The following is a 23,961-nucleotide window of genomic DNA, read 5'->3' as shown; positions in this document are numbered from 1 at the left end:
AAAAGACTTGATAGGACCGCAAAAAAGAATCACAGGACATAGAAAAAAAATATTTTGTTGTTGTTGTTGTTGATCTTTTTCTCTCTTCCTCTTCCCTCCCCTTCTCTTCCGTGGAAAGAAAAATATAGAAGGCTGCAAATATAATAAAATTCCACCACCCCCCTTTCTTTTTTGCCCTCTCCTAAAGCTGCAGATGACTCCTTGTGGACTCGAAATAAAAAATAAGAAGGGTCAAAAAAGGGGGGGAAATGCAACTGGGAAAAAAAAGAGCCTTTTTATATTTATGCGACCATTATTTCGCATATATATATATGAATATATATATATATATATATATATATATATATATATATATATATATATATATATATATATATATATATATATATATATATATATATATATATATATATATATATGAATATATTTATATATATGAATATATATATATATATAATATTTATATATATATATATATATATATATATGTATGTATGTATGTATGTATGTATATGAATATATTTATATATATATATATATATGTATGTATGTATGTATATACATACATACATACATACATACACACATACATACATACATATGAATATATTTATATGAATAAAATTCCTAAGTCATTTGGCTATTCTGTACAAGCCCGATTCTTCTCCAGCTCTCAATTGGATTCAGCATTTCTCAACTGTGGCAACTTTTAAGAGGGGTGGACTTCGACTCCCAGAATTCCCTGGCGCTAATGCATTCCCTTGGATAGGTACGCCCCCATTGGGAACCTGCTTACTCTCTTCTCATCCCTTCCTCTGCGACCTCTCTGCTCTGGGAGATAAGAGAATTAAAAACAGGCAAAGCTGGCTGGGGAATTCTGGGGATTGAAGTCCACCCATCCGAAAGTTGCCGAGTTTGAGAAATGTCATTTTAACTAACAACGATTCTTCACTCGAAATCACGAAGGGAAAGAAGGAAAGCTAATTTTTCTTCCTTTCTGGTGTGTGTGTGTGTGTGTGTGTGTGTGTGTGTGTGTGTGTAAAAAAGACATTTTCCAAAGCAGAATGTTGGAGGGTGATTTGAACCCTTTGCCGAGGGTCTATTTCTCCCCTCTTGTCTTTTTCTCCCAATTGTCTCCTTCCTCTACTCTAAAGAGGACAAAAACCACGAGAATCCAACGTCCTGCCAAAGTCTCCTTCCATTTTGTAACACTTGACACCCTGGGAATTCTGCCTTGGCCACGTCCAGAAGAAAATAAACAGTTCTCTTATCTTCTTCTGGTTGTAGAAAAAGAAAAATTTAAAAAAATCCTTCCTTCCTTCCTCTCCTTCTTTCCTTCCTTCCTCTCCTTCCTCTCCTTCCTTCCTCTCCTTCCTTCCTTCCTTCCTTCCTTCCTGATTCCTGACCCGTTTCCTGCTTGCCAAATAAAAGAGATCGGAATCTAAGGACCATCCCCCCTTTTTTTCCACACACCCCCAAATGACCACATGCAAGTGCTAGCGCTGTTGGGGACCAGGGGGAGGAGGTCAGAAGCCCCTCAGTTGCGCTGCGGAAAGAAAAAACGGGGGGGGGGGCATCGCCACGCGAGTCAGACAAGAAGAAAGAAAAGCCCCCCCCCCCGTCATTTTCCCGCCCTCCCCATCCGAGTCTTAAAGAAGAGAAGGAGAAACTCAAAGTAAGGGCGTATCTCGAGGCGTTTGCCCACCACCCCACCCCAAAAGAGGACCAAGGGCTAAGTTCAGGGGGGGGGCAAGAGGCAGGGGCTCTCCTCCGCTCCAGAGGCAGCTCCGGCGATGCGTTTGCAGAGTTGACGGTTGGTTGGTGGAATTCGGGATCCCTTCCCGGGGAAAATTTAGTTCATCGCTCTAAAGTCTTTCACGAGCCGGAATCCAGATATAAGGACCAGAGAGTTCCTCCACAATTCTCTTGATCTTGTGGTAAACCTCTTCGAAGCTCTCTCCTTCTACGATGGCTGGAGGGGAGAGAAGAGAGGCAAGAGGACCTTCGGGTGAGCAAGAGGGGGACTCTCGCAAGGCCTCACAGCACCCATCAGATCCCGGTTCGGGGGAGGAGGAGGAGTTGGAACCGGTATTGTCTGACGGGGATGGTACCACGTCTCCCGCTGGCATATTTGGAGAGGCCATGGGCTGCGGAGGATGCTGTCCCAGAACCCTTAGGCATTGGGGGAGGTCAGTGGTGGGTTGCTAACAGGTTTACTACCAGTTTGCTCATGCACTTGCGTGCAATGCTTCTATGCATGCGCACAAGCATCCGGGTATGTGACAAGAGCTTCCCACTGCCACCACCCAGCTCTAGCGGAGCTGGTCAACCAGACGGAGAGACCTTCTCCCGAACAACCTCGCAGACCTCCTATGAGCTTGCCTCCGCTCTACTCACTGTGCCCTCAGATCAAAATGGGGGAGGGAACTGTTCCTCGTTGGGGGGGGGATTGGCTGCAGACAGGCAGCAGTGCTGAGAGGCAGCCGATCCCCTTCCCCACGTTGGGCACAATTGCAGTCGTATGTCAAGAACTAAGCGTCATTTATTCATTCATTCAGGATTTACCTAATTCTTTTGCCACCCAACTCCTTTCAGAGCGACCCAAGGATTAGCCTGGGTCCCTCCTGCCTTGTTTCAATCCCACCCCTCCCACTTATGGTCCAGGAGTACTCGCCTACTACATCGCCTGTGTGATGTGGAGAAGGAAATGTTGCTCTCAACTCTGTGCCAGCTACGAGAATGCCCAAGGCACCTGTCCGCACCAATACACCCATCGTCTCTAGATAATGTTTCTGGATTGTTAGGTACATGGATGTGGACTAGAAACTTGCTAGGTCTTTTTAAAAAAAATTGTGAAGCTATGCGGGGGTATTCCCTTACTTTCCCTACCGGTTTGCATGGCTGCCCGCCCATGTGCTTTGCTCGTGCGTGGGGCTTGTATGCATGCCTGTGGCTTGAAAATGTGTTGTGGTCTGCCAGTGGAGATGGCACCAGAGTCGGGCAGTGAGGAGGTTGGGGAGGAACATGAGCCAGTCCTGGAGGATGGGGAAGGCTCTGAGGAGGGCTCTGGGTTGGAGGCAGAGACAGGCGGAGGCTGTCTGGCAGTGATCGGGTGCCTACGGAGCAGTGAGGCAGAGGAACAGCTGGAGCCTGTTCCCAGTGTGCGCATGCACAGAGCTGCCAGGCGAAGGGAACAGTTGAGAAATCAGGGTCGTCTTGGGAGTAAAGCCACAGGTGGAGGGTGAATGGCCCCTCCCAGAGGAAATAAAAAGGGGAGCGCCAGGGGAGTGGAGTTTGCAGGAGACTCCTCCTTTGGGAAATACTGACATGGCCGCCTTCCAAGACAGAGAAGGTCTGTGGTCATAAATACTCCTTTGAAAGGCCGTTTGCCAGGCCTTGGCTGACGGTGAAGGAGGGGAATTCACGTTCCTTTAATAAAAGGGTTCTTTTGTGGGGACCAGGACTCTGCCTCCCGCTTTTGGGGGGAAGCCAAGGTCAGAACAAAAACTGCCTAAATAGGAGGGCAAAGTGCCAGGGCAGGTGGGTGAGATCATCCGCGACTTCCACAAACCGTCCGTGCGGACCAGTCCAAACCAGCTGAATGCCACCTGTGAAGCTCTGGATTCGAACTCACCTGAAAAGCATTCTGTAAACTCCTGCTCCAGTTTGGTAGCTCTGTCGAAGGCCTTCCGTGCTTGCTCCTCCGTTATCCGCTTGTTAATTTCTCTGGGGTCACAAACAGACACTCGGCACATGAGCCACCTGGCAAAGCCTCGTGGGCCGCCTTGTTCCCTCGTTCGTTTCCACCCTCGGCTCTCTGCGCGTGGGCAGAGAACCCCACTGGAGCTCTTCCTCCTCCTCCTCCTCCTCCTCCTCCTCCTCCCCCTCCTCCTCCTCCTCCTCTTCCTCCTGATCCCTGGTCTAACATTCTGCGGTTCCGCGGATGCTCAGCCCCAATGAGAAAGTGCCCAGAGGGATAGACTATTCCTGAACAGGGAAGCTCCGGATGTGTTGAAGTAGTCTTTGAGCTGGTTGGGAGCGATGGGAAGGGTAGTCCAGCCCATTTTAGGTCGGAGAAGGGGGGGGGATTTGAGCAAGAAGGACTGCCGGTGAAACGAGTTTCTGTCCCGGAACTGATGGTCATTCAAAGACCCACCAGACTGTCCTCTTAACGGAGAAAGGACTGGCGTTTTTTAAGTAATTGAGAGCTAACCTGCGTGTCCCTGACTGGCCCTAAACATGGAGGCTCCATTTATGAAAACTTCTTCTAGCCAAGAGTGGAGCCAGAGCAACCTGCTGGTTCTTGTGGAGGGGAGTTCCACAGCGCAATCTCCTGTCGTTTGGATTGCTGTGCCTCTGCGTCTCTCTCTCTCTCCCCCAGCAGACCCCAAAATTGGGGAAGGAGGAGGACAAGGCTCTCCCCCTAACCCCCTTGCTCGGTCACAGCCACCTCGTAGTCCATCCCCCAAAACCCTGACCGGCACACAAGTACAGATCTCTCCCCCTGCCCACCCCCCCCAGGACCCCTACTCACAAAACATTCTCGAGGGAGCGGGGTCGGATGAAAATGGCGATGGGATGAAGCTGAGCGGCTTGCAGCCTCCGGACGGCGTTGGCCGATACGTCCAAAATGCAGTGCTTGCCCTGGAAGAGGGGGGGGAAAAGAGAGCGAGGGGCTCAGGAACACAACACAACACAACACACACACACACACACACACACCAGAGGGAGCACATATGTGTTTGTCTTGTTGCATCCACAAGGCCTGGGGGTTTGTTGCTTGTGTGGCAACTCTGCTCTCAAACAGTTGGGAGGTGGGAAGTGAGCTCCTGAGGATGGGTCATGATTGGGGGGGGCACCCTAAAAAGCCCCCCTTAATTTTGGAATCTCTCTCTCCTTCTTTCTTTCTCCCTCTTTCTCCTTCTTTCTCTCTCCCCCCTCTCTCTACTCCCCTTTTTCTCTCTCCCCCCATCTTTCCCTCCTTCCCTCTCTATCCCCCCTCTCTTTTTCTCTTCCCCTTTCTCTCTCTCATGCTCTATCTCTCTCCCTCACTCTCTTTTTCTCATACTTTCTATCTGCTTCTCTCTCCCTCATCTTTCTGTCCCTCTTTCTCTCTCATTCTTTCTCTCTCCCCCTCCATCTCTCCCCCACTTTCTCTCTCGCTCCTTCTCTCCCATCTTTGTCTCCCTCATTCTCTCTCTCCTTTCCACTCTCTGTCCCTCTCTTTCCACCTCTTTCTTTTTCTATCTCCTTCTCTCTGCCCCCATCTCTTTCTCTCCCTCTTTCTCTCTCCTTCTCTCTCTCCTTCCCTCTCTGTCTCTCTCAGCCTCTGTCTCTTTCTACCTCCCTGTCACTTTCTCTCCCTCTCTCATTCTTTCTCTCTTCCTCCCTTCCTCTGCTCCCCTCTTCCTCTCTCTCTTCCTCTCTCTTCCTTTCCCCGTTTCTCTTTCTCGCCCTCTCTTGTTCTCTCTTTCTTCCTCCCTCTCTCTTTCCCACGCTTCCTGCGGACGACCCTGCTCGCCCGTCTCCACGTCCCACCCTTTACCTGCTCAGCCACCTCCCGTACGGATTGGACACTTGTCCCGTAAAGGTGACTGTTGTACTGTCCGGCCTCGATGAATTTGTGGCTTTGAATGTCCTTCTCCATCTTCTCCCGTGAAGCCACGAAGTGGTAATCTCGGCCATCCACTTCGTACTCCCGTTTCGGCCGCGTGGTATCTGCCAGGGTGGATTTTGCGTCATTCCCTTCCAGGATAGGTTGGAGAAACCCTCTCTACAGGAGTGCGCCCTGCGCAACCCCCCTCCCACTAAATCCATTTCCCCAGACCCAGCCGTCCAAAGGCCACCCATCCCTCACAAGGGGAGCGGGGGACCCCTCTAGGGCAGACTCACGTGGGACACAAGATCCAAATTTGTCTGGAAATTCAGAGAGGAGGTCATCGTTGACTCGGTCCTTGGTGGGCCCCAAAATAATGATCGGACGGGCATAATGAACTAGAACGGAAGGCAGAGAAGTTAAAAAGAGGGGAAGGGGCTGCGTGATTGGAAAGGGAGGGATACAAAAATCCAAGCAGGGACCTCAAATCACTGAGACAGATAGTGTGCAAAAGTACAAATACTGTATAAATGTTGTGCAAATGTACGAATGTTGCATAAGTCGTGCAAATGTACAAATTTGCATAAATGTGCAAATGTACAAATGTTGCATAAAAGTCGTGCAAACTTACAAATTTGCATAAATGTCGTGCAAATGTACGAATGTTGCATAAATGTCGTGCAAATGTACGAATTTGCATAAATGTTGTGCAAATGTACAAATTTGCATAAATGTCAGGCAAATGTACAAATTTGCATAAATGTCAGGCAAATGTACAAATTTGCATAAATGTCGGGCAAATGTACAAATTTGCGTAAATGTCATGCAAATGTACAAATTTGCATAAATGTCAGGCAAATGTACAAATTTGCATAAATGTCGGGCAAATGTACAAATTTGCGTAAATGTCATGCAAATGTACAAATTTGCATAAATGTCATGCAAATGTACAAATTTGCATAAATATCATGCAAATGTACACAGTTGCATAAATGTCGTGCAAATGTACAAATTTGCATAAATGTCGGGCAAATGTAAAAATACTGTATAAAAGTCATGTAAATGTACAAATGGTAATGTTGTGAAAATTTGGGTGCTTGCCAACTGACTCATATTTATGACAGTTGCGGCATCACTTTTTGCGACCTTTCCAACAAGCAAATCCAGTGGGGAAGCCAGGTTCATTTAACAACCATGTGATTCACTTAATGACTGTGCCCAGCAAAGTCGGACAATTGGGCAAAGCTCACTTAACAAGTATCTGGGTTATCCACATACATTTTAGGCTCAGTTGTGGTTGTAAGTTGAGGACTGCCTGTATTTAAAAGCAGGCACAGAAAGGGAAACTATGTTGTGTCTGTGTGTGATTTTGTGTCTGTGTGTGTAACTGTCATCTGCAGATAACCCCGGGCTTAAAGAGGCAAGCGCCTGCATTGGAAGGAAACGAATTAGCAGGGTACTAGAGCAATAGAGGCCATCTAGTCCAACCCCCTGTTCAAGCATGAAGGGACTCCTAACTGGGAGAAATCCAGGATATTTCTTCCGATATTCCAAACGGGCTTCCTGACTTCTCTCGGGCTGTTTTTGGAACTTTTCAAGTTGTGTAATGTCAAAGGAGAAGTCAGATCGCCTCCCCCACTGGGGTTGAGGGCAGAAAGAAATGAAAGAAAGAAAGGCGATTTCGGGGAGGGGGTCGGGTTGGGGAGGGTCTGAGAGAGAGAGTTTGGCCAAGGAACCAACCAACCAAGGATTCTCCACAACGCGCCCTGCGCCAATCAGCTGCATTTCGGAACTTTTGGGACTACGCCAGGAGCCGCATGTGGCTCTTTCCTCCCTCTGCTGCGGCTCAAAAGATGCATCATAACCGCCAATGTGCGACACGGGATCTATTGTGGCTTTCAACCCCCAGTAGGCCCACCATGGATAAATCCAAGAAATGAAAAGTTTCAGAAGAAAACAGAACGTTTAATTCAACTGTATATCCTCGTTCTGTGGACGCTGGGGAAACATTCAGGCGCGGGAAGGATTTTTGTTGTGGTTTTCTGTGGGAAAGAAACGGCTCTTGGAGTGTTTAAGGTTGCCGACCCCTAGACTACACTCTCCATCACTCCCAGCCAGTTGGGGGAAGGCCTTGCTTCCCATCTCTACATCTGTTACCATTTCTACCTGTCTTTCCTAAATCGCTTCTTTTTTTCCTCTTTTCATTTCATGACTTTTCTTTCCACTGAATTTGGGACCCCGATGTTGGGAAGCGCAAGAGCCGTGGGGGGGGGGAAGCAAGGGAGGAAGCCGGAAAAGGAGTTTCTTTCACTCACCTTCCATTTGCACAACAGTTTCGTAGCTCAACACGGCGTCTTCTCGACCTGCGGAGGAGATGTAGGGAGCACAGTCAAATGATCTTCCTGGCAAAGATTCTCCCCAGGTGCCACAACTCGTGCCAGGAGAAAGAGAGGAGGAGGAGGAAGAAGAAGAGGAGAGGAGGGGGAGGGATGAGGAGGAGAGGGAGGAAGCGAGGGGGAGGGGAGGAGGAAGAGGAAGAGGAGGAGAAGAGGAGGAAAAGGAAGAGAGGAGGAGGAGGAGGAAGAGGGGAGGAGGGGGAGGAAGAGAGGAAAGGGGAGGAAGAGGAGGAGAGAGAGGAGGAGGAGGGGGGAAGAGGAGGAGAAGAAATGAGGAGGAGGACAAGGAGGGGGGGGAAGAGGAGAAAAAGAGGAGGGGGAGGAAGAGGAGAAGCAGGGGGAGGAAGAGGAGGAGAAGAGGAAGAGAGGAGAAGGAAGAAATGGAGAGGGAGGAAGAGGAGAGGGAGGAAGAGAAGGGGGAGGAGGAGGGGGAGGAAGAGGTGAGAAGGAGGAAGGGGAGGAAGAGGTGAGAAGGAGGAGGGGGAAGAGGAGAAGCAGGGGGAGGAAGAGGAGGAGAAGAGGAAGAGAGGAGAAGGAAGAAATGGAGAGGGAGGAAGAGGAGAGGGAGGAAGAGAAGGGGGAGGAGGAGGGGGAGGAAGAGGAAGAGAAGGAGGAGGAAGGGGAGGAGGGGAGAGGCGAGAGAGGAAGAAAGGAGGAGGAGGAGGAGAGGAGGGGGAGGAAGAAAGGAGGAGGAGGAGGGGAAGAGGAGAGGAGGAGGAACAGGGACAGCGGAGAGAAATCGACTGCAAGCAGGAAAGGAGATGGATGGAAAAAGGGGGGGGGGTCTCCCAGAGTGGACATAGGAGGAGGAAGGAGGACCTCAGAGACCAACACCCACCTTGAGAGCCTGATCCAGGGCCCCGATCCTGGAGGAGGAAGGAAGGAAGAGAAAATAAGGAAGAGAAAGAGAGGAGAGAAAGAGACGGACAGTGAAGATGCCTCCATTTCTGTGTCTGTAGACGCTGGAGGGGCGTTTTCCTCCTTAAAACAGGAGGATTCTGGATGGGAAGCTTCTTCCCCAGGACAAAAGGTGTCCATTGGTCCCACCCTGAGGTCCTCCAGATGTAGAGAAAGCCCACCGCTCTGTCCAGCAGGAGACACAGATGTGCAGGATCCTGCTCAGATGTGCTTGCTCCACAGACACCAAGACTGGTGGGACTCAAACTCCCAGAATTCCCCAGTCAGCAAGGCAGCAAACAAACTGATTACAGGTGTTACAGGTAGTCCCTGAGTTATGGCGACCGTTGGGACCGGGATTCCCACATCACTTAGCAACTGCAATCCTTGCAGTCCCACATGAGGTTGTAAACTGAAGCACGGTGGTCGTTAGGTCCACTACCAGGAAGTAGGAGGGAAGTCAGTTGGAAGTCCCAGCTGTTTGCAAGGAAGTAGCAGGGAGGTAAGTGACTGATGCACAGGCGTGTGTGAGTGGCAGGGGGAATGTAACAAGGATGTGCAAGGTGTGAAAGGGGTATGGTGGGACTGAGGGAGGGTGTGTGAGGGTGTAAGGACATGGTGAAGCTTGGGAAGAGTGCGTGGGAAGTGGGGAGGTGCAGCAAGGCTCCGGGAGGGTGCGTGCGTGTGCAAGAGAGGCATGATGAGGCCCATTATTATTATTATTATTAGGGAGGGTGTGTTAGGGTGTGCAAGAAGCAAGGCAGTGCAAGCATAGAGGGTCAGTTAGGGAAATTAACATGAATGACTTGCAAGATTTCCTACTGTCTTCCCCAGTGACTTTCTGGGGAAGCCTGGGGGAAATGTCGCTGACGGCAATCACATAACTCTAGGGCCCTGCAACCAGTTGTTGTAAATGCGAGCCAGCTCCCAAGTGTGCCGAGATCACAATCATGTGACTTCATACCGTAATTCCGAACGGTCACTGGATGAACTGTCGTAACTCAAGAACTACCTGTAATCAGACAGGGTTTGGCCGGATTCCAGATTAATTGCTTGTCCGTAATTCCAAATTATCGCTCAGTCTTCAACTCTTGACAAACACCCCCCAATTATGTTGGGGTCCTGAACCCCGTCCTTTTCAAGGCCAGGGATGGACTCACCTTTGCTTTTAACCGCGTCCACTCCCGTCGCTCGACCCTGCAGAGAGAAAAAGAGGATCAGCTGGGGACCCCAAAGCCTTCCTTCTCAGCCCCCCAACAATTGCCAAAGCTCAGATATCTTCTCCAACAGCCCAAGGACACCGCCCCACCATTAAAAACCACCCCAAGTAACACGAGATCCCCAAGTCTCACCGCTAAGAATGGAGCATCTTATAAGATTCTCGCACCAATCTTACAAAATCTATCAACTGTCAGGCCTGCAGCCATATTTTCTTTTGGATCTTTGGCCTGCCACACTTTCTATTATTCTACGGTGCATTTTCTATGGTGGGAAAATGGGATTGTAAGGAGTTAGACGACAGGTAGCCATAACAGCATTCTTTCTAGAAAGCCAAGGTCATCCTTTGTCTCTGCACCTCTGCACCTGGCTGGAACTGGATGGGTGAAAGCTGCCAGCGTGGCAGTGGATGATTGGACCATGGGATGGACTTGTGGGTGTGGAGTTGCAAGATCTTGAACTTTCAACTGAGTGGGGAAAAGCGGGAAGCTTCCAGATTCGGGTTTCCCCAGATGTGCCAACGTGGCTCTTTTCATCAATGGGAACTTTGAGCAATACGATTTTGTGTATCAATTCACAGAGACCATGAACCGCCAAAGTCTTGTAGGGGATTTGCAAATCCTGGCACAAGAATTTGGTGGCGTTCACTCAAGCGGGCAAGACCACAAACATGTTCCAAGACTGGACAATTTGGCCGCAGTCAGGGGTGGGATTCACCTGGTTGGGGACCAGTTGGGGAAAAACGGATGCTAATTTTACATCTGGTTCCCCGATGGGACTGGCTGGCCCCACCCAGGAGTCTCCGCATGGCCCGCTTTGGAGGCCAGGTAAGTGCAGGGCCCACATGGAGGCTCCATGGAGGGCGAAAAATGGGCCTACTGTCGGCGGCGCCATCTTGATTTTCGGTTCAGATTTGCACGCCGAACCGGCAGTAACGCCAGTAGCAACCCACCCTTGCTGGGGAGGCCGAGTAGGCCACGCCCAACATGGCCACGCCCACCCAGCAACCGGGCAGAGTACTGGTGGCTAACATTTTCGAACGCCGTCCCTGGCCACAGCCGAACCCCTTTTAACGCGTGGGTCTGTCGCGTGTGTCTCTGAGGCTCCTGAACGCCACTTGTGAAAGTCCAAGGAGAGCCCCCCCCCTTACCGCCTCTTGCTGGGAATGAAGCCAAGTTCGTCACTGTCGCCATCCGGATGGACGCGCCGCGCCTGCCACCACTCCTCGTCGGACGCGTCGATGACGTGCAGCACGTCCCCAAAATGGAAACTCAGCGCTTGGCTCAAGAAGCCACAATCCTTGGTCTTGTCGTAGTCGAAGAGAGCCCTGTTTGGGAAGGGGGAGGTGGGGGTTATGGGGGGTGGGGTGGGGTGGGCGTGCAGGCGAGGAGGCCGAAATATCACAGAGTGAGTTAAGGTTCGCCTCGGAAGTCTCCCCGTCATTTAAAGTCGTTCAACGGGGAGATGGCTGGCATTTCAATTTAATAAACAAGTTTAAAATGTTTTTTTTTTTAGAAAATGACCATTTCTGGTTTTGAAAGGCAGTTTGGTCTAATGGTGAAGGCCCCAGGCTTAGACACCAGGAGACGGTGAGTTCTAGTTCTTCATTAGGAATGAAAGACAGGTGGGTTATCTTGGGCCATCCCAACAGGAAATGGAAAATTATAGTCTCATCTTAAGCGTGAAAGCTACCTGGTGACTTTCGGCCAATCACCAGGAGACGGTGAGTTCTAGTCCCACCTTAGCATGAAAGGCAGCTGGGTGACTTTGGGCCAATCACCAGGCGACAGTGAGTTCTAGTCCCACCTTAGGCATGAAAGGCAGCTGGGTGACTTTGAGCCAATCACCAGGCGACAGTGAGTTCTAGTCCCGCCTTAGGCATGAAAGGCAGCTGGGTGACTTTGAGCCAATCACCAGGAGACAGTGAGTTCTAGTCCCGCCTTAGCATGAAAGGCAGCTGGGTGACTTTGAGCCAATCACCAGGCGACAGTGAGTTCTAGTCCCGCCTTAGGCATGAAAGGCAGCTGGGTGACTTTGAGCCAATCACCAGGCGACAGTGAGTTCTAGTCCCGCCTTAGGCATGAAAGGCAGCTGGGTGACTTTGAGCCAATCACCAGGCGACAGTGAGTTCTAGTCCCGCCTTAGGCATGAAAGGCAGCTGGGTGACTTTGAGCCAATCACCAGGCGACAGTGAGTTCTAGTCCCGCCTTAGGCATGAAAGGCAGCTGGGTGACTTTGAGCCAATCACCAGGCGACAGTGAGTTCTAGTCTCAACAAGGATGAGGAAGGTCTGTTAGATACGTTGATTGCCTTGAGTTATTTGTAAATAATAAATAAAACAATAAATTGAAATGAAAAGATAAATATAATAAAATATAAAATATAAAAATGTAAAATATAAAATAAATAATACACTACATAACATACCAACAAAAACCAAACCAAACCAAAATAAATAAAATAATAAATACAATAAAATATAAAATAAATAATACAACACAACAAAAAACAAAACAAAACAAAATGAACAAAATGAATAAAATAAAATTATAACATTATCCCTTTTTGGGAGAGGGGGCGGTCTAAAAATCTAAGAAATAAGAAATAAATAAATAACATGAAATGTAGTGAAATGCAAAGATAAGTATAATAAAATATAGAATTAAAATTAAAAAAATAATACAATGCAACAAAAACGAAGCAAAACAAAATGAATAAAAACCAAATCAAACAAAATTACTTGGCTGAGGAATCAGCAGCCTCCCAGAAGCGTCGGACTCCAAAGCCCATCATCCCCACCATCCCAGTTCAGAGGAAACTGAAGCCTGAGAGATCTGCAAGATGCTGGCTTTGGGGGGTGTTGAAATTAAGGGAAACTGAATTTGTCCCATTCCAAGTTCAGAATCTTTTCAAGCCCCCCATGAAAATATAATATCTTCCCGGAGACGTGGGAATATATTCATTCCCCCCCCCCCCCATACCAGAGTGGAGTGTTTGGGGTGGGGGGGATAGGAAAGCCAACAATTGTTCAGGGACCGTTGAAGTTACAACAGCATCCCACGGAAAATGACTTGCAACCTCTCCTCCCACTTATGACCGTCACCTGGTCACATGATCAAAATTTGGGCGCTGAGCAAATGGCATGGATTCCCAATGGTTTCAGTCTCGTGGGGGGGGGGGTGGAGTCCCCTTTGGAGACCTTCTGACAAGCAATGTCAAAGGGGGAGAACCGAATTCGCTTAACGACCACACGTTTCGCTTAACAACTGCAGTGACTCGCATAATGACCCCTGGTTAAAAAAAAAAGATCCTAAAATTGACACTTAGCCACTGCCTTGCTTAGCAATAAGAAATCTGACCTCCCCCCCCCCAAAAAAAATTGTGGTCATAAGTCGAGGACTATCCATAGACCGGACATGTTCTCTAGCCATTCCCCTCCCTTCATCTCGGCAGGTTCCAACCAATCTTGGCCAACTTCCAAAACGAACCCATGATAGAAAGGATGAAACACCACCAGGAGAGCTCACGTGTCATTATTTTTAAAAATAACGCTGTCACTACCACCCTGGTGGGTTTTTTTTAAATTCTTTGGACACCGCTGGACTCCTGAGGGCTGTGGGCTCACCGGATGTAGAAGCCCCTCTTGGGGTTACTCCGAAGCGACGCGGTTCCTGAGCCCAAACTGCTATTCATCAGCTGTTCTCGGAGGTCATGGATCTTGGCCTCAAAGCGGCTGTATTCTAGAAGGGGGAGAGAGCGGGGTGTGGGGGAGAGTGGGGGGTGATGCTGGATCCTAGAATCATGGACCTGTAGAATTCAAATGTCCTCAAAGATCATCTAGTCCAGTTCTTCTCAACCTGGGAAACTTTTAAGAGGTGAGGACTTCAACTCCCAGAATTCAACCTTGGGAACTTTTGAGAGGTGAGGACTGCAACTTCCAGAATTCAAACTTGGGAACTTTTGAGAGGTGAGGACTTCAACTCCCAGAATTTAAACTTGGGAACTTTTGAGAGGTGAGGACTTCAACTCCCAGAATTTAAACTTGGGAACTTTTGAGAGGTGAGGATTGCAACTTCCAGAATTCAAACTTGGGAACTTTTAAGAGGTGAGGACTTCAACTCCCAGAATTTAAACTTGGGAACTTTTGAGAGGTGAGGACTTCAACTCCCAGAATTTAAACTTGGGAACTTTTGAGAGGTGAGGATTGCAACTTCCAGAATTCAAACTTGGGAACTTTTAAGAGGTGAGGACTTCAACTCCCAGAATTTAAACTTGGGAACTTTTGAGAGGTGAGGACTTCAACTCCCAGAATTTAAACTTGGGAACTTTTGAGAGGTGAGAATTGCAACTTCCAGAATTCAAACTTGGGAACTTTTAAGAGGTGAGGACTGCAACTTCCAGAATTCAAACTTGGGAACTTTTGAGAGGTGAGGACTTCAACTCCCAGAATTTAAACTTGGGAACTTTTGAGAGGTGAGGACTTCAACTCCCAGAATTTAAACTTGGGAACTTTTGAGAGGTGAGGATTGCAACTTCCAGAATTCAAACTTGGGAACTTTTAAGAGGTGAGGACTTCAACTCCCAGAATTTAAACTTGGGAACTTTTGAGAGGTGAGGACTTCAACTCCCAGAATTTAAACTTGGGAACTTTTGAGAGGTGAGAATTGCAACTTCCAGAATTCAAACTTGGGAACTTTTAAGAGGTGAGGACTGCAACTTCCAGAATTCAAACTTGGGAACTTTTGAGAGGTGAGGACTTCAACTCCCAGAATTTAAACTTGGGAACTTTTGAGAGGTGAGGACTGCAACTTCCAGAATTCAAACTTGGGAACTTTTGAGAGGTGAGGACTTCAACTCCCAGAATTCAATTTTGGGAACTTTTGAGAGGTGAGGACTTCCAGAATTCAATTTTGGGAACTTTTAAGAGGTGAGGACTGCAACTCCTAGAATTCAAACTTGGGAACTTTTAAGAGGAGAGGACTTCAACTCCCAGAAATCAATTTTGGGAACTTTTGAGAGGTGAGGACTTCAACTCCCAGAATTCAATTTTGGGAACTTTTAAGAGGTGAGGACTGCAACTCCTAGAATTCAAACTTGGGAACTTTTAAGAGGTGAGGACTTCAACTCCCAGAAATCAATTTTGGGAACTTTTAAGAGGTGAGGACTTCAAATCCCAGAATTCAACCTTGGCAACTTTTAAGAGGTGAGGACTTCAACTCCCAGAATTCAACCTTGGCAACTTTTAAGAGGTGAGGACTGCAACTCCCAGAATTCAATTTTGGGAATTTTAAGAGGTGAGGACTTCAACTCCCAGAATTCAACCTTGGCAACTTTTAAGAGGTGAGGACTGCAACTCCCAGAATTCAAACTTGGGAACTTTTGAGAGGTAAGGACTTCAACTCCCAGAATTCAATTTTGGGAATTTTAAGAGGTGAGGACTTCAACTCCCAGAATTCCCCAGTTGGCAAGTTTCACACTTATGACCGTTGCAGCATCTCCATGGCCACATAATTTACATTTGACTGCTTGACAGCTGACTCACATTTATGACGGTTGCAGTGCCTGGGGTCATGTGATTTCCCTTTTGTGACCTTCTGACCAGCAAAGTCAACGGGGAAGACGGATTCACTTAACAACTGAGTTATCAATTTAAGAACTGCAGTGATTCACTTAACAAATGTGACGAGAAAAGTCGTAAAAACGGGACAAAACTCACTGGACAAATTTCTCACTTAGCAACAACCACTTTGGCTTCCTTTGTGGTCGTAAGTCGAGGACTACCTGTATTGACGCACATCTTCCTCCCTCAGGAGTCTAACAAAATTGGGGAGGGGGGAGATTTAAAAAAACTAAAAATTCTCCCCACATTTTCATCCCAATTACCTCAGTCATACAGTCCTAACTAACCAGGATGAAAGGATGAAGCACCACCAGGAAAGCTCACAAATCCTCATTTAAAAGAAACACCACTCTCTCCAGGTTGAGGGGTTCATTTCCACCCTCCCCGTCTCCCATAGACAATCGTGGCTCCTGCATGGGTCTCGCTTCCCTCCCTCCTCCCCAAAATCTTACCATCTGGTTTATACTGGGCGATAATGGTGACTGTCTGTCCGGCGTTTTTCAGAGCGATGGCAGCTTGTTCGTGGGTAGCGTTCCTGAGATCCACGCCGTTGACCTGTTGGGAGAGGTTAACAACCAATCAGAATAGAGCTGGAAGGGACCTTGGAGGTCTTCTAGTCCAGCCCCCTGCTCAAGCAGGAGACCCTGCCTACTGTCAGGCCTGCAGCCATCTTTTCTTTTGGGTCTCTGGCCTGCCACCCTCTCTATTATTCTACGATGCATTTTCTATGGTGGGAAAATGGGAGGGGGGATTGTACGGAGTGAGATGCTTTGTAGCCATAACAACATTCTTTCTAGAAAGCCAAGGTCATCCTTTCTCTTTGAACCTCTGCACCTGACCGGAACTGGATGGGTGGAACCAGCAGCAGGGCAGTGGAAGATTGGACCATGGGATGGACTTGTGGGGGGACAGGCAAGATCTTGAACTTTCAACTGGGTGGGGAAACCCGGGAAGCCTTCAGATTCAGGTTTTCCCTGATGTTCCAACATGGGTCTCTTCATCAATGGGAACTTTGAGGAATCCTTTGCCTCGGACTCTGATTGACTTTTGGATGCTATCTGGAACCCTGACACCTACACCATTCCAGACATGGAACATCCACAACTTCTGGTGGCAAGCAGTTCCACTGGCTAAATGTCCTCACTGTTAGGAAGTTTCTCCTTAATTCTAGGTTGCTTCTCTCCTTGGCTATTTTCCATCCCTTCTTCCTTGTCTGGCCTTCTGGTGCTTTGGAAAATCAGTTGACCCCCTCTTCTTTGGGGCAGCCCTTCTCATGGTATCATGTCCCCCCTAGTCCTTCTTTTCTCTAGACTAACCAAACTCAAATCCTGCAACTGTTCTTCGAATGTTATAGACTCCAGGCCTTTGATCCTTTTAGTTGCTCTTCTCTGCACTTTTTCCAAAGTCTCAACATCTTTCTTGTAACGTGGAGACCAAAATTGGAGGCAGGATTTCAGATATGGCCTTACTAAGGCTTTACAACGTGGTGCTAATCCTTCACGTGATTTTGATTCTATGCCTCTGTTTACACAACCAAGGATCACATTCGCATGTTTTGGCTATTGCCGCAGATGGCTGGTTATAATAAGCAGTATAATAAATATTATAATAAATATTATATACATATTAAGCAGTACAATAAGAAGTATAATAAATATAACAATTATCTATATTATAATAAGCAGCGCAATAAGCAGTATAATAAATACCATAGCAGTATATTATCTGTAGTATAATAAGCAGTATAAGCAGTTAAATAAATATTGTAATAAATATTATAGTATAATAAGCAGTAAAATTATCAGCATACTAAATAGAATAATAAATATTATATATATATATGTATTTGTGTTACATATATAAAGTCTCCCTTTATTTATTTATTAGTACAATTACAACACACACACACACACACACACACACATATATATATATATGTATTTGTGTTACATATATAAAGTCTCCCTTTATTTATTTATCAGTACAATTACAACACACAGACACACACAGACACACACACACACACACACACACACACACACACACACACACACACACACACACACACACACACACACACACACACACATATATATATATATATATATATATATATATATATATATATATATATATATATATTAGAATAGAATAGAATAATGGAATGGAATGGAATAGAATAGAAAATAGAATAGAATAATGGAATGGAATAAAAAATAGAATAGAATAGAATGGAATAGAATGGAATAGAATAGAATGGAATAGAATGGAATAGAATGGAATAGAATTGGAATAGAATGGAATAGAATAGAATGGAATAGAATGGAATGGAATAGAATGGAATAGAATGGAATGGAATAGAATGGAATAGAATGGAATGGAGTAGAGAAGAGTAGAGTAGAAATAGAAAAGAATAATGGAATGGAATAGAAAATAGAATAGAATAGAATAGAATGGAATAGAGAATAGAATAGAATAATGGAATGGAATGGAATAGAATAGAAAATAGAATAGAATAGAATAGAATGGAATAAAGAATAGAATAGAATAATGGAATGGAATGGAATAGAATAGAAAATAGAATAGAATAGAATAATGGAATGGAATAAAAAATAGAATAGAATAGAATGGAATGGAGTAAAGTAGAGTAGAAATAGAAAAGAATAATGGAATGGAATGGAATAGAATGGAATAGAAAATAGAATAGAATGGAATGGAATGGAATACAGAATAGAATAGAATAATGGAATGAAATAGAAAATAGAATAGAATAGAATAGAATAGAATGGAGTAGAGTAGAGTAGAGTAGAGTAGAAATAGACTAGAATAATGGAATGGAATAGAATAGAAAATAGAATAGAATAGAATAAAATAAAATAGAATAACAAGAATTGGAAGGGATCCTGGAGGTCTTCTAGTCCACCCCCCTGCCCAGGCAGGAAACCCTACACCACTTCAGACAAATGGTTCTCCAACAACGTCTTCAAAACGCCCAGTGTTGCAGCAGTTACAACCGCTGGAGGCAAGTCCTTCCACGGATTAATTGTCCTCACTGTCACTTCCTCCTTAGTTCTAAGTTACTTTTTCTCCTTCATTATGATAATAAGCAGTATAATAAACCTAATAGGCAGCCTGGCGCCCATTATACTGCTTAGCGGTTTATTTCTGGTTTAACCAGCCTCCCTCCCCCCCCAAAGAAAATCCAGCCCTTGGAGGGAGCAGGGGGTGGGCTGGGGGAGGGACTTACAGAGAGGATCTGGTCCCCTTTCCGAAGTTCCCCACTGAGGTCAGCTGGTCCTCCGGCCAGGATGAAGGAGATAAAAATGCCCTCGCCGTCTTCACCGCCCACGATGTTGAACCCTAGTCCTGTCGATCCGCGGTGGATCACGATACGGCGCGGTTCCCTGGAGAGAGAAGAAAGGAGGGGGTGAAAAACGGAAGGGTGCCTGGTGGTCATCCAATCCAACCTGCTCCCACTCCCACTCCGCTGGCTGGGGTACTCTGGGAGTTGGAGTCCAGCCATTGAAGCTTTGAAATGGCTTCACTTGACATCCAATCTGATTCCTTCCTTCCTTCCTAACTCCTTCAGGCAATTAAATTTGTCCTTGCATCTCTGCTTGGTCTCTTTTCCCAGACTAAACAAACCCAGATCCTTTCCGTCACCCTCCGCAGGGCCCAGGCCGGGGGATAGCCCCTCTGGACTCAACTCCAAATTGAAGCTGTCTTTGGAAAGGTGTGTCGCCCGTCAACGGTGAAGCCAGATTCGCTTAATGACCATCTCAGCAGTGATTCACTTAACAACCACGGCCATAAAATGGGGGCCAAAGCTCCTTTAACAACTGTCTCACTTAGCCGCATAAAATTTTGGCTTCCATTGTGGCAGTGGTGAAATCTAATTTTTTTTACTACTGGTTCTGTGGGTGTGGCTTGGTGGTGGTGGTCATGTGACTGGGTGGGCGTGGCTATGTAGTCATGTAACTGGGGGATCAAAAGACAGAAACTCGCTTTAACAATGTCCTGCTGGAGCAGGGTCGGACTAGATGACCTCCAGGTCCCTTCCAGCCCTGGGTTATCCTCTGAAGCTGCTTTTAGTGCCGGGTTTGTAGTCCTTCCTTCCTCTCCTTCTTCCCTCCCTTTCTTTCTCTTTCATTTTCCCTTCTTTCTCTCTCTCTCATACATTCTTTCATTCTTTCTTTCTTTCTTCCTTCCCTTTCTTTCTTTCTTTTTTCTTTCTTTCTTTCTCTCTCTCTCCCTCCCTCCCTTGCTCTCTTTCTTTCTCAGCACCCCTACCCCTCATTTTTGGCATAGCAGGGAGCAAAAATGGACCCCCCCCCCACCGATGTGTTTCCAGAGAACCTGTAGTAAAAAAAAATGCTTTAAAAGGTTTTTTTTTTTTAATTCCAAAGATCAGCTGTGCGACGTGCGATTGTCAGAACAGTTTTTAAAAACTTTATTTTAGCATTTTTTTGCTACTGGTTTGGGCCAACCATCCCGAACCGGTAGCATTTTACCCCTGCATTGTGGCCAAGCAGAGCCCTCCGCTGTCCTTGGTGCTGAATCCACCATCATGTTCAGCACCATGGACAGCGGATGGCTCGGCCAAGGCTTTGAGGTAGGTGCCGGGGGGGGGGGAGGCCACGCCCCCCAGGAGGCGGAGCCAGCACTCACCTGGGAATATCTTCCTCCCCCATCAGTTCTTTTGGGATGGGGGAGTACCTCCGAGGAGAGGTGGGGGTCATGGCTTGCGGGTAGTCACTTCCCAGGTAACTCTGATGACCGATTTCGTTATCTAGGTGATGGGAATAAGCTAAAGAAGAAGAAGAAGAAGATGATGATGATTAGGATGCGCAGAAATGGATCGATTAACATTCACTATTAAGGATAAAGAAGAATATTTGTTGATATGGGAGGCATTTTATCAATAGCTTTAGACAACAGAAACAGAAGTCAGAAAGGAGGAGATATAAAAAGTGGAAATATTAATGTTGTTAAAGAAGATGTTATGTATTATTGTTATTACATTATGATATTAGGGACATGGTGGCTCAGGGGCTCAAGACGCTGAGCTTGTCGATCAGAAAGGCTGGCAGTTCGACAGTTCGAATCCCTAGCGCTGCAGAACGGAGTGAGCTCAAGTTATTTGTCCCAGCTTCTGCCAACTTAGCAGTTCGAAAGCACGTCAAAAATGCAAGTAGAAAAATAGGAGCCACCTTTGGTGGGAAGGGAACAGCGTTCCATGCGCTTTTGGCATTTAATCATGCTGGCCACATGACCACGGAGAACGTCTTTGGACAGCACTGGCTCTTTGGCTTTGAAACAGAGATGAGCACTGCCCCCTAGAGTCGGGAACGACTAGCACCTCTGCGTGAGGGGAACCTTTATCTTTACCTTTATTATTATATTCTCAATATTATTGTAATTATTATTAAAATCACTGTACCCAGATCACACACTGTTCGATGGAAATTGAATGTTCTATAAATAAATAAATAAAATAAATAAATAAAATATAAATAAAATGAATAAATAAAATATAAATAAAATGAATAAATAAAATATAAATAAAATAAATAAATAATAAAATAAATGGGGGAAGGTGGAGAGATCAGGAGGAAGGGTTGGGAATCTCTTTCAGATTAATGGAGTTGGAAGGGACCTTGAAGGTCATCTAGTTCAACCCCCCCCGCCCCCCCAAGCAAGAGGCCCTACACTATTTCTGACCGAGGGCAGTCCAGTCTCTTCTTGAAAGCCTCCAGGGATGAAGCTCCCACAACTTCCAAAGGCAACTTCTATTCCGTGGGTTGATTGCTGGTCTCACTATCAGAAAATTTCTCCTTATTTCCAGGTCGAATCTCTCCTTGGTCAGTTTCCATCCATTCTTCCTTCTCTGGCCTTTGTGTGTCTTGGAGAATAGCTTGACCCCCCCCCCTATCTGGGGCAGCCCCCCAAATACTGGAAGACTCATGTCTCCCCTGGTCCTTCTCTTCCCTAGACTAGCCATGCCCAGTTCCTGCAACCGTTCATCGTAGGTTTTAGCCTCTGGTCCCCTAATCATCTTAGTTGCTCTCCTCTGCAATCTTTCTAGAGTCTCCACATCTTTTTAATAGTGTGGTGACAAAAACTGGATGCAGTACTCTAGGTGTGGACTTACTAAGGCTTTGCAGAGTGGCATTAGTACCACCCTTGATTGTATCCCTCTGTTAATGCAAACATTTAGGATTGAGTTGGGTTTTTGGGTTGCTGCACCCTGTTGGGTCATATTTCACTGGTTGTCCACTAAGATTCCAACATCCCTCTCACAGTGACTGCTATTAAGCCAGGGTTAATTAAGAAGCTATGAAGCCACTTACAGGAAGTGAGGTCAGGGGGGGCGTAAGAGTCGTTCAAGTCAAGAGTGGTGGGCTTGGCCACCTTCAGAAACACCACATCGAAGGTGTTCTTCAAAGCTGCCACAGCGTCTTCGTGCATGACGTCCTCCAGGCCCACATTGTTTACCTGCAGGGAGGGGAAGAGAGGGCGGCTGATCAACGGACTCACCTGTGGTGTTGGGTGATGCACCCCACCCAATCCCTTTTCATCCTGGCTAGTTACCGAGTATCTGCTTAGTTCCATGTTTCTCAACTGTGGCAACTTTAAGAGGTGTTGATTTCAACTCCCAGAATTCCCCAGCCAGCATGGGGAAGAACACACCTGAGATGAAGAGAGATCTAATCCCACACCCACTGAAGGATTCCCCCCTTGTGGAAAGTTGTGAAGTTTCCCCCACCCATGCCCGCACGAAGAAGGAGCCAGTCATATCACACATATCACGACTTAAACACACCAAATCACGAGTTGGGATAGGTTGGGTTGAGTTGAGTACAGTTAAATTGAGTTGAGTAAAGAGTTGGGTTGAGTTGAGTTGGGTTGGCTTAGATCAACCTCAATTGAGTTGGGATGAGTTGAGTTGGGTTTGGTCAGATTCAATTGGATTGAGTTGGGTTGGGCTGGGGAAGATTAAATTAGGTTGAGTTGAGTAACGTTAAATTGAGTTGAGTTAAAGAGTTGGGTTGAGTTTGGTTGAGTTTAGATTAACTTCAATTGAGTTGGGATGAGTTGAGTTGGGTTTGGTCAGATTCAATTGGGTTGAGTTGGGTTGGGCTGAGTAAGGTTAAATTAGGTTTAGTTGAATGAGGTGAATTGGGTTGGGTAAAGGTTAGGCTGACTTGAATTGAGTTGGGTTAAGTAAGGTTAAATTAAGCTGAGTTGAGTAGTTAGGTTGAGTTGAGTTGGGTTAAGTTAACTTGAATTCAGTTGGTTTGAGTCAAGTTGAACTGAACTGAAGATATCTGAAGCATTATGACTAAGTTGGCCAGATCTCTCTTCTGTCATCCATTTGAATCTCGACTGAAATGATCTGTTTGTGGCTATGTCTAGATTTAACTTTTGGGGGAAATGAAATCCTTGTAGGACAGTCCGACCCACCCCCCGACCTTACCGCTAGGATTTTGTCCCCGATCTGCAGCCGCGCATCCTTGTGGGCTGCCCCGCCCTCAATGATTTTGGTGACGTAGATACTGTTGTCCCCAGGAATGTGCTGGTTGCCAACGCCGCCCGCAATGCTGAAGCCCAACCCTATGAGGAAGATCAGAGAAGAACCTTGGTGAGGAGGTCCTCTTCTCAGGGAGAGACAGAGAAGGGCAGAGAGCCGGGAGCACGCCAGGTGAAAACATCTGGAGGAAACAGGGTTGAATTCCTTTTCACAATTTTAAGAAGGTCCCGTGCAAATGTTAGATTTGGAAGATGATCTCTAAGGTCATCTAGTCTAACCCCCCCTCCTTCCCACCAGGCCAGGAACCACTGTGTGACATGAGCATCTGGATAACTGGAAGGCCTCCAACCAAGGAGAATGGACTTTTCAGAGGCTGCCAAAAAGGTAGCATGCAACGGCCCTTGACTGTGCCCAGCACTTAGCATTTGAAGATACACTGAGCCTGCCACTGGAGGTTCTATTAGGGGTGGTGGGAGGGAGATCTTTTTCCTTGAGGATAAAAGGACAGTGCTTATCAACCTTGGCAACTTGGAGGTATCCCAGAATTCCCTAGCACTAATGCATTCCTTTTGCCATTGTGGCCTGCATACTCTCTTGTAATCCTTTTCTCTTCAATCTGCTTTAGGGGATAGGAGAAAAGGCATGAGAAATATGGATTTAGGGTAATGTGGCTTCACCCAATTGGGAACTGGGGTTCATCGAA

The 23,961-nt window shown here is 46.6% G+C and overlaps 1 protein-coding gene across 2 annotated transcripts in view; it reads right to left on the bottom strand.

Moving 5' to 3' along the window:
* Positions 1-631: 631 nt before the first annotated feature.
* Positions 632-23,961, bottom strand: part of LOC309400444 (disks large homolog 4) — a 97,174-nt gene continuing 73,844 nt past the window's right edge. For both annotated transcript variants that reach the window (XM_081968944.1, XM_081968945.1), the window contains exons 7-21: positions 23,205-23,341; positions 22,078-22,222; positions 20,396-20,534; positions 18,975-19,131; positions 16,180-16,282; positions 13,733-13,847; positions 11,258-11,434; positions 10,050-10,086; positions 8,831-8,858; positions 7,912-7,959; positions 5,893-5,994; positions 5,546-5,718; positions 4,535-4,644; positions 3,635-3,726; positions 632-1,972 (exon numbers count right to left, since the gene is read on the bottom strand). In XM_081968944.1, the coding sequence (XP_081825070.1) occupies positions 1,866-1,972; positions 3,635-3,726; positions 4,535-4,644; positions 5,546-5,718; positions 5,893-5,994; positions 7,912-7,959; positions 8,831-8,858; positions 10,050-10,086; positions 11,258-11,434; positions 13,733-13,847; positions 16,180-16,282; positions 18,975-19,131; positions 20,396-20,534; positions 22,078-22,222; positions 23,205-23,341 (1,670 nt within the window). In that variant the 3' untranslated portion in view covers positions 632-1,865. The remainder of the gene's footprint in view (positions 1,973-3,634; positions 3,727-4,534; positions 4,645-5,545; positions 5,719-5,892; positions 5,995-7,911; positions 7,960-8,830; positions 8,859-10,049; positions 10,087-11,257; positions 11,435-13,732; positions 13,848-16,179; positions 16,283-18,974; positions 19,132-20,395; positions 20,535-22,077; positions 22,223-23,204; positions 23,342-23,961) is intronic.

This window comes from Natrix helvetica (genome assembly GCF_964273705.1).
Source record: "Natrix helvetica genome assembly, chromosome: W".
In the NCBI taxonomy this organism is placed as follows: domain Eukaryota; kingdom Metazoa; phylum Chordata; class Lepidosauria; order Squamata; family Natricidae; genus Natrix; species Natrix helvetica.
The sequence above is the reverse complement of the archived record's forward strand: the minus strand, read 5'-3'. Positions and strand labels throughout refer to the sequence as shown.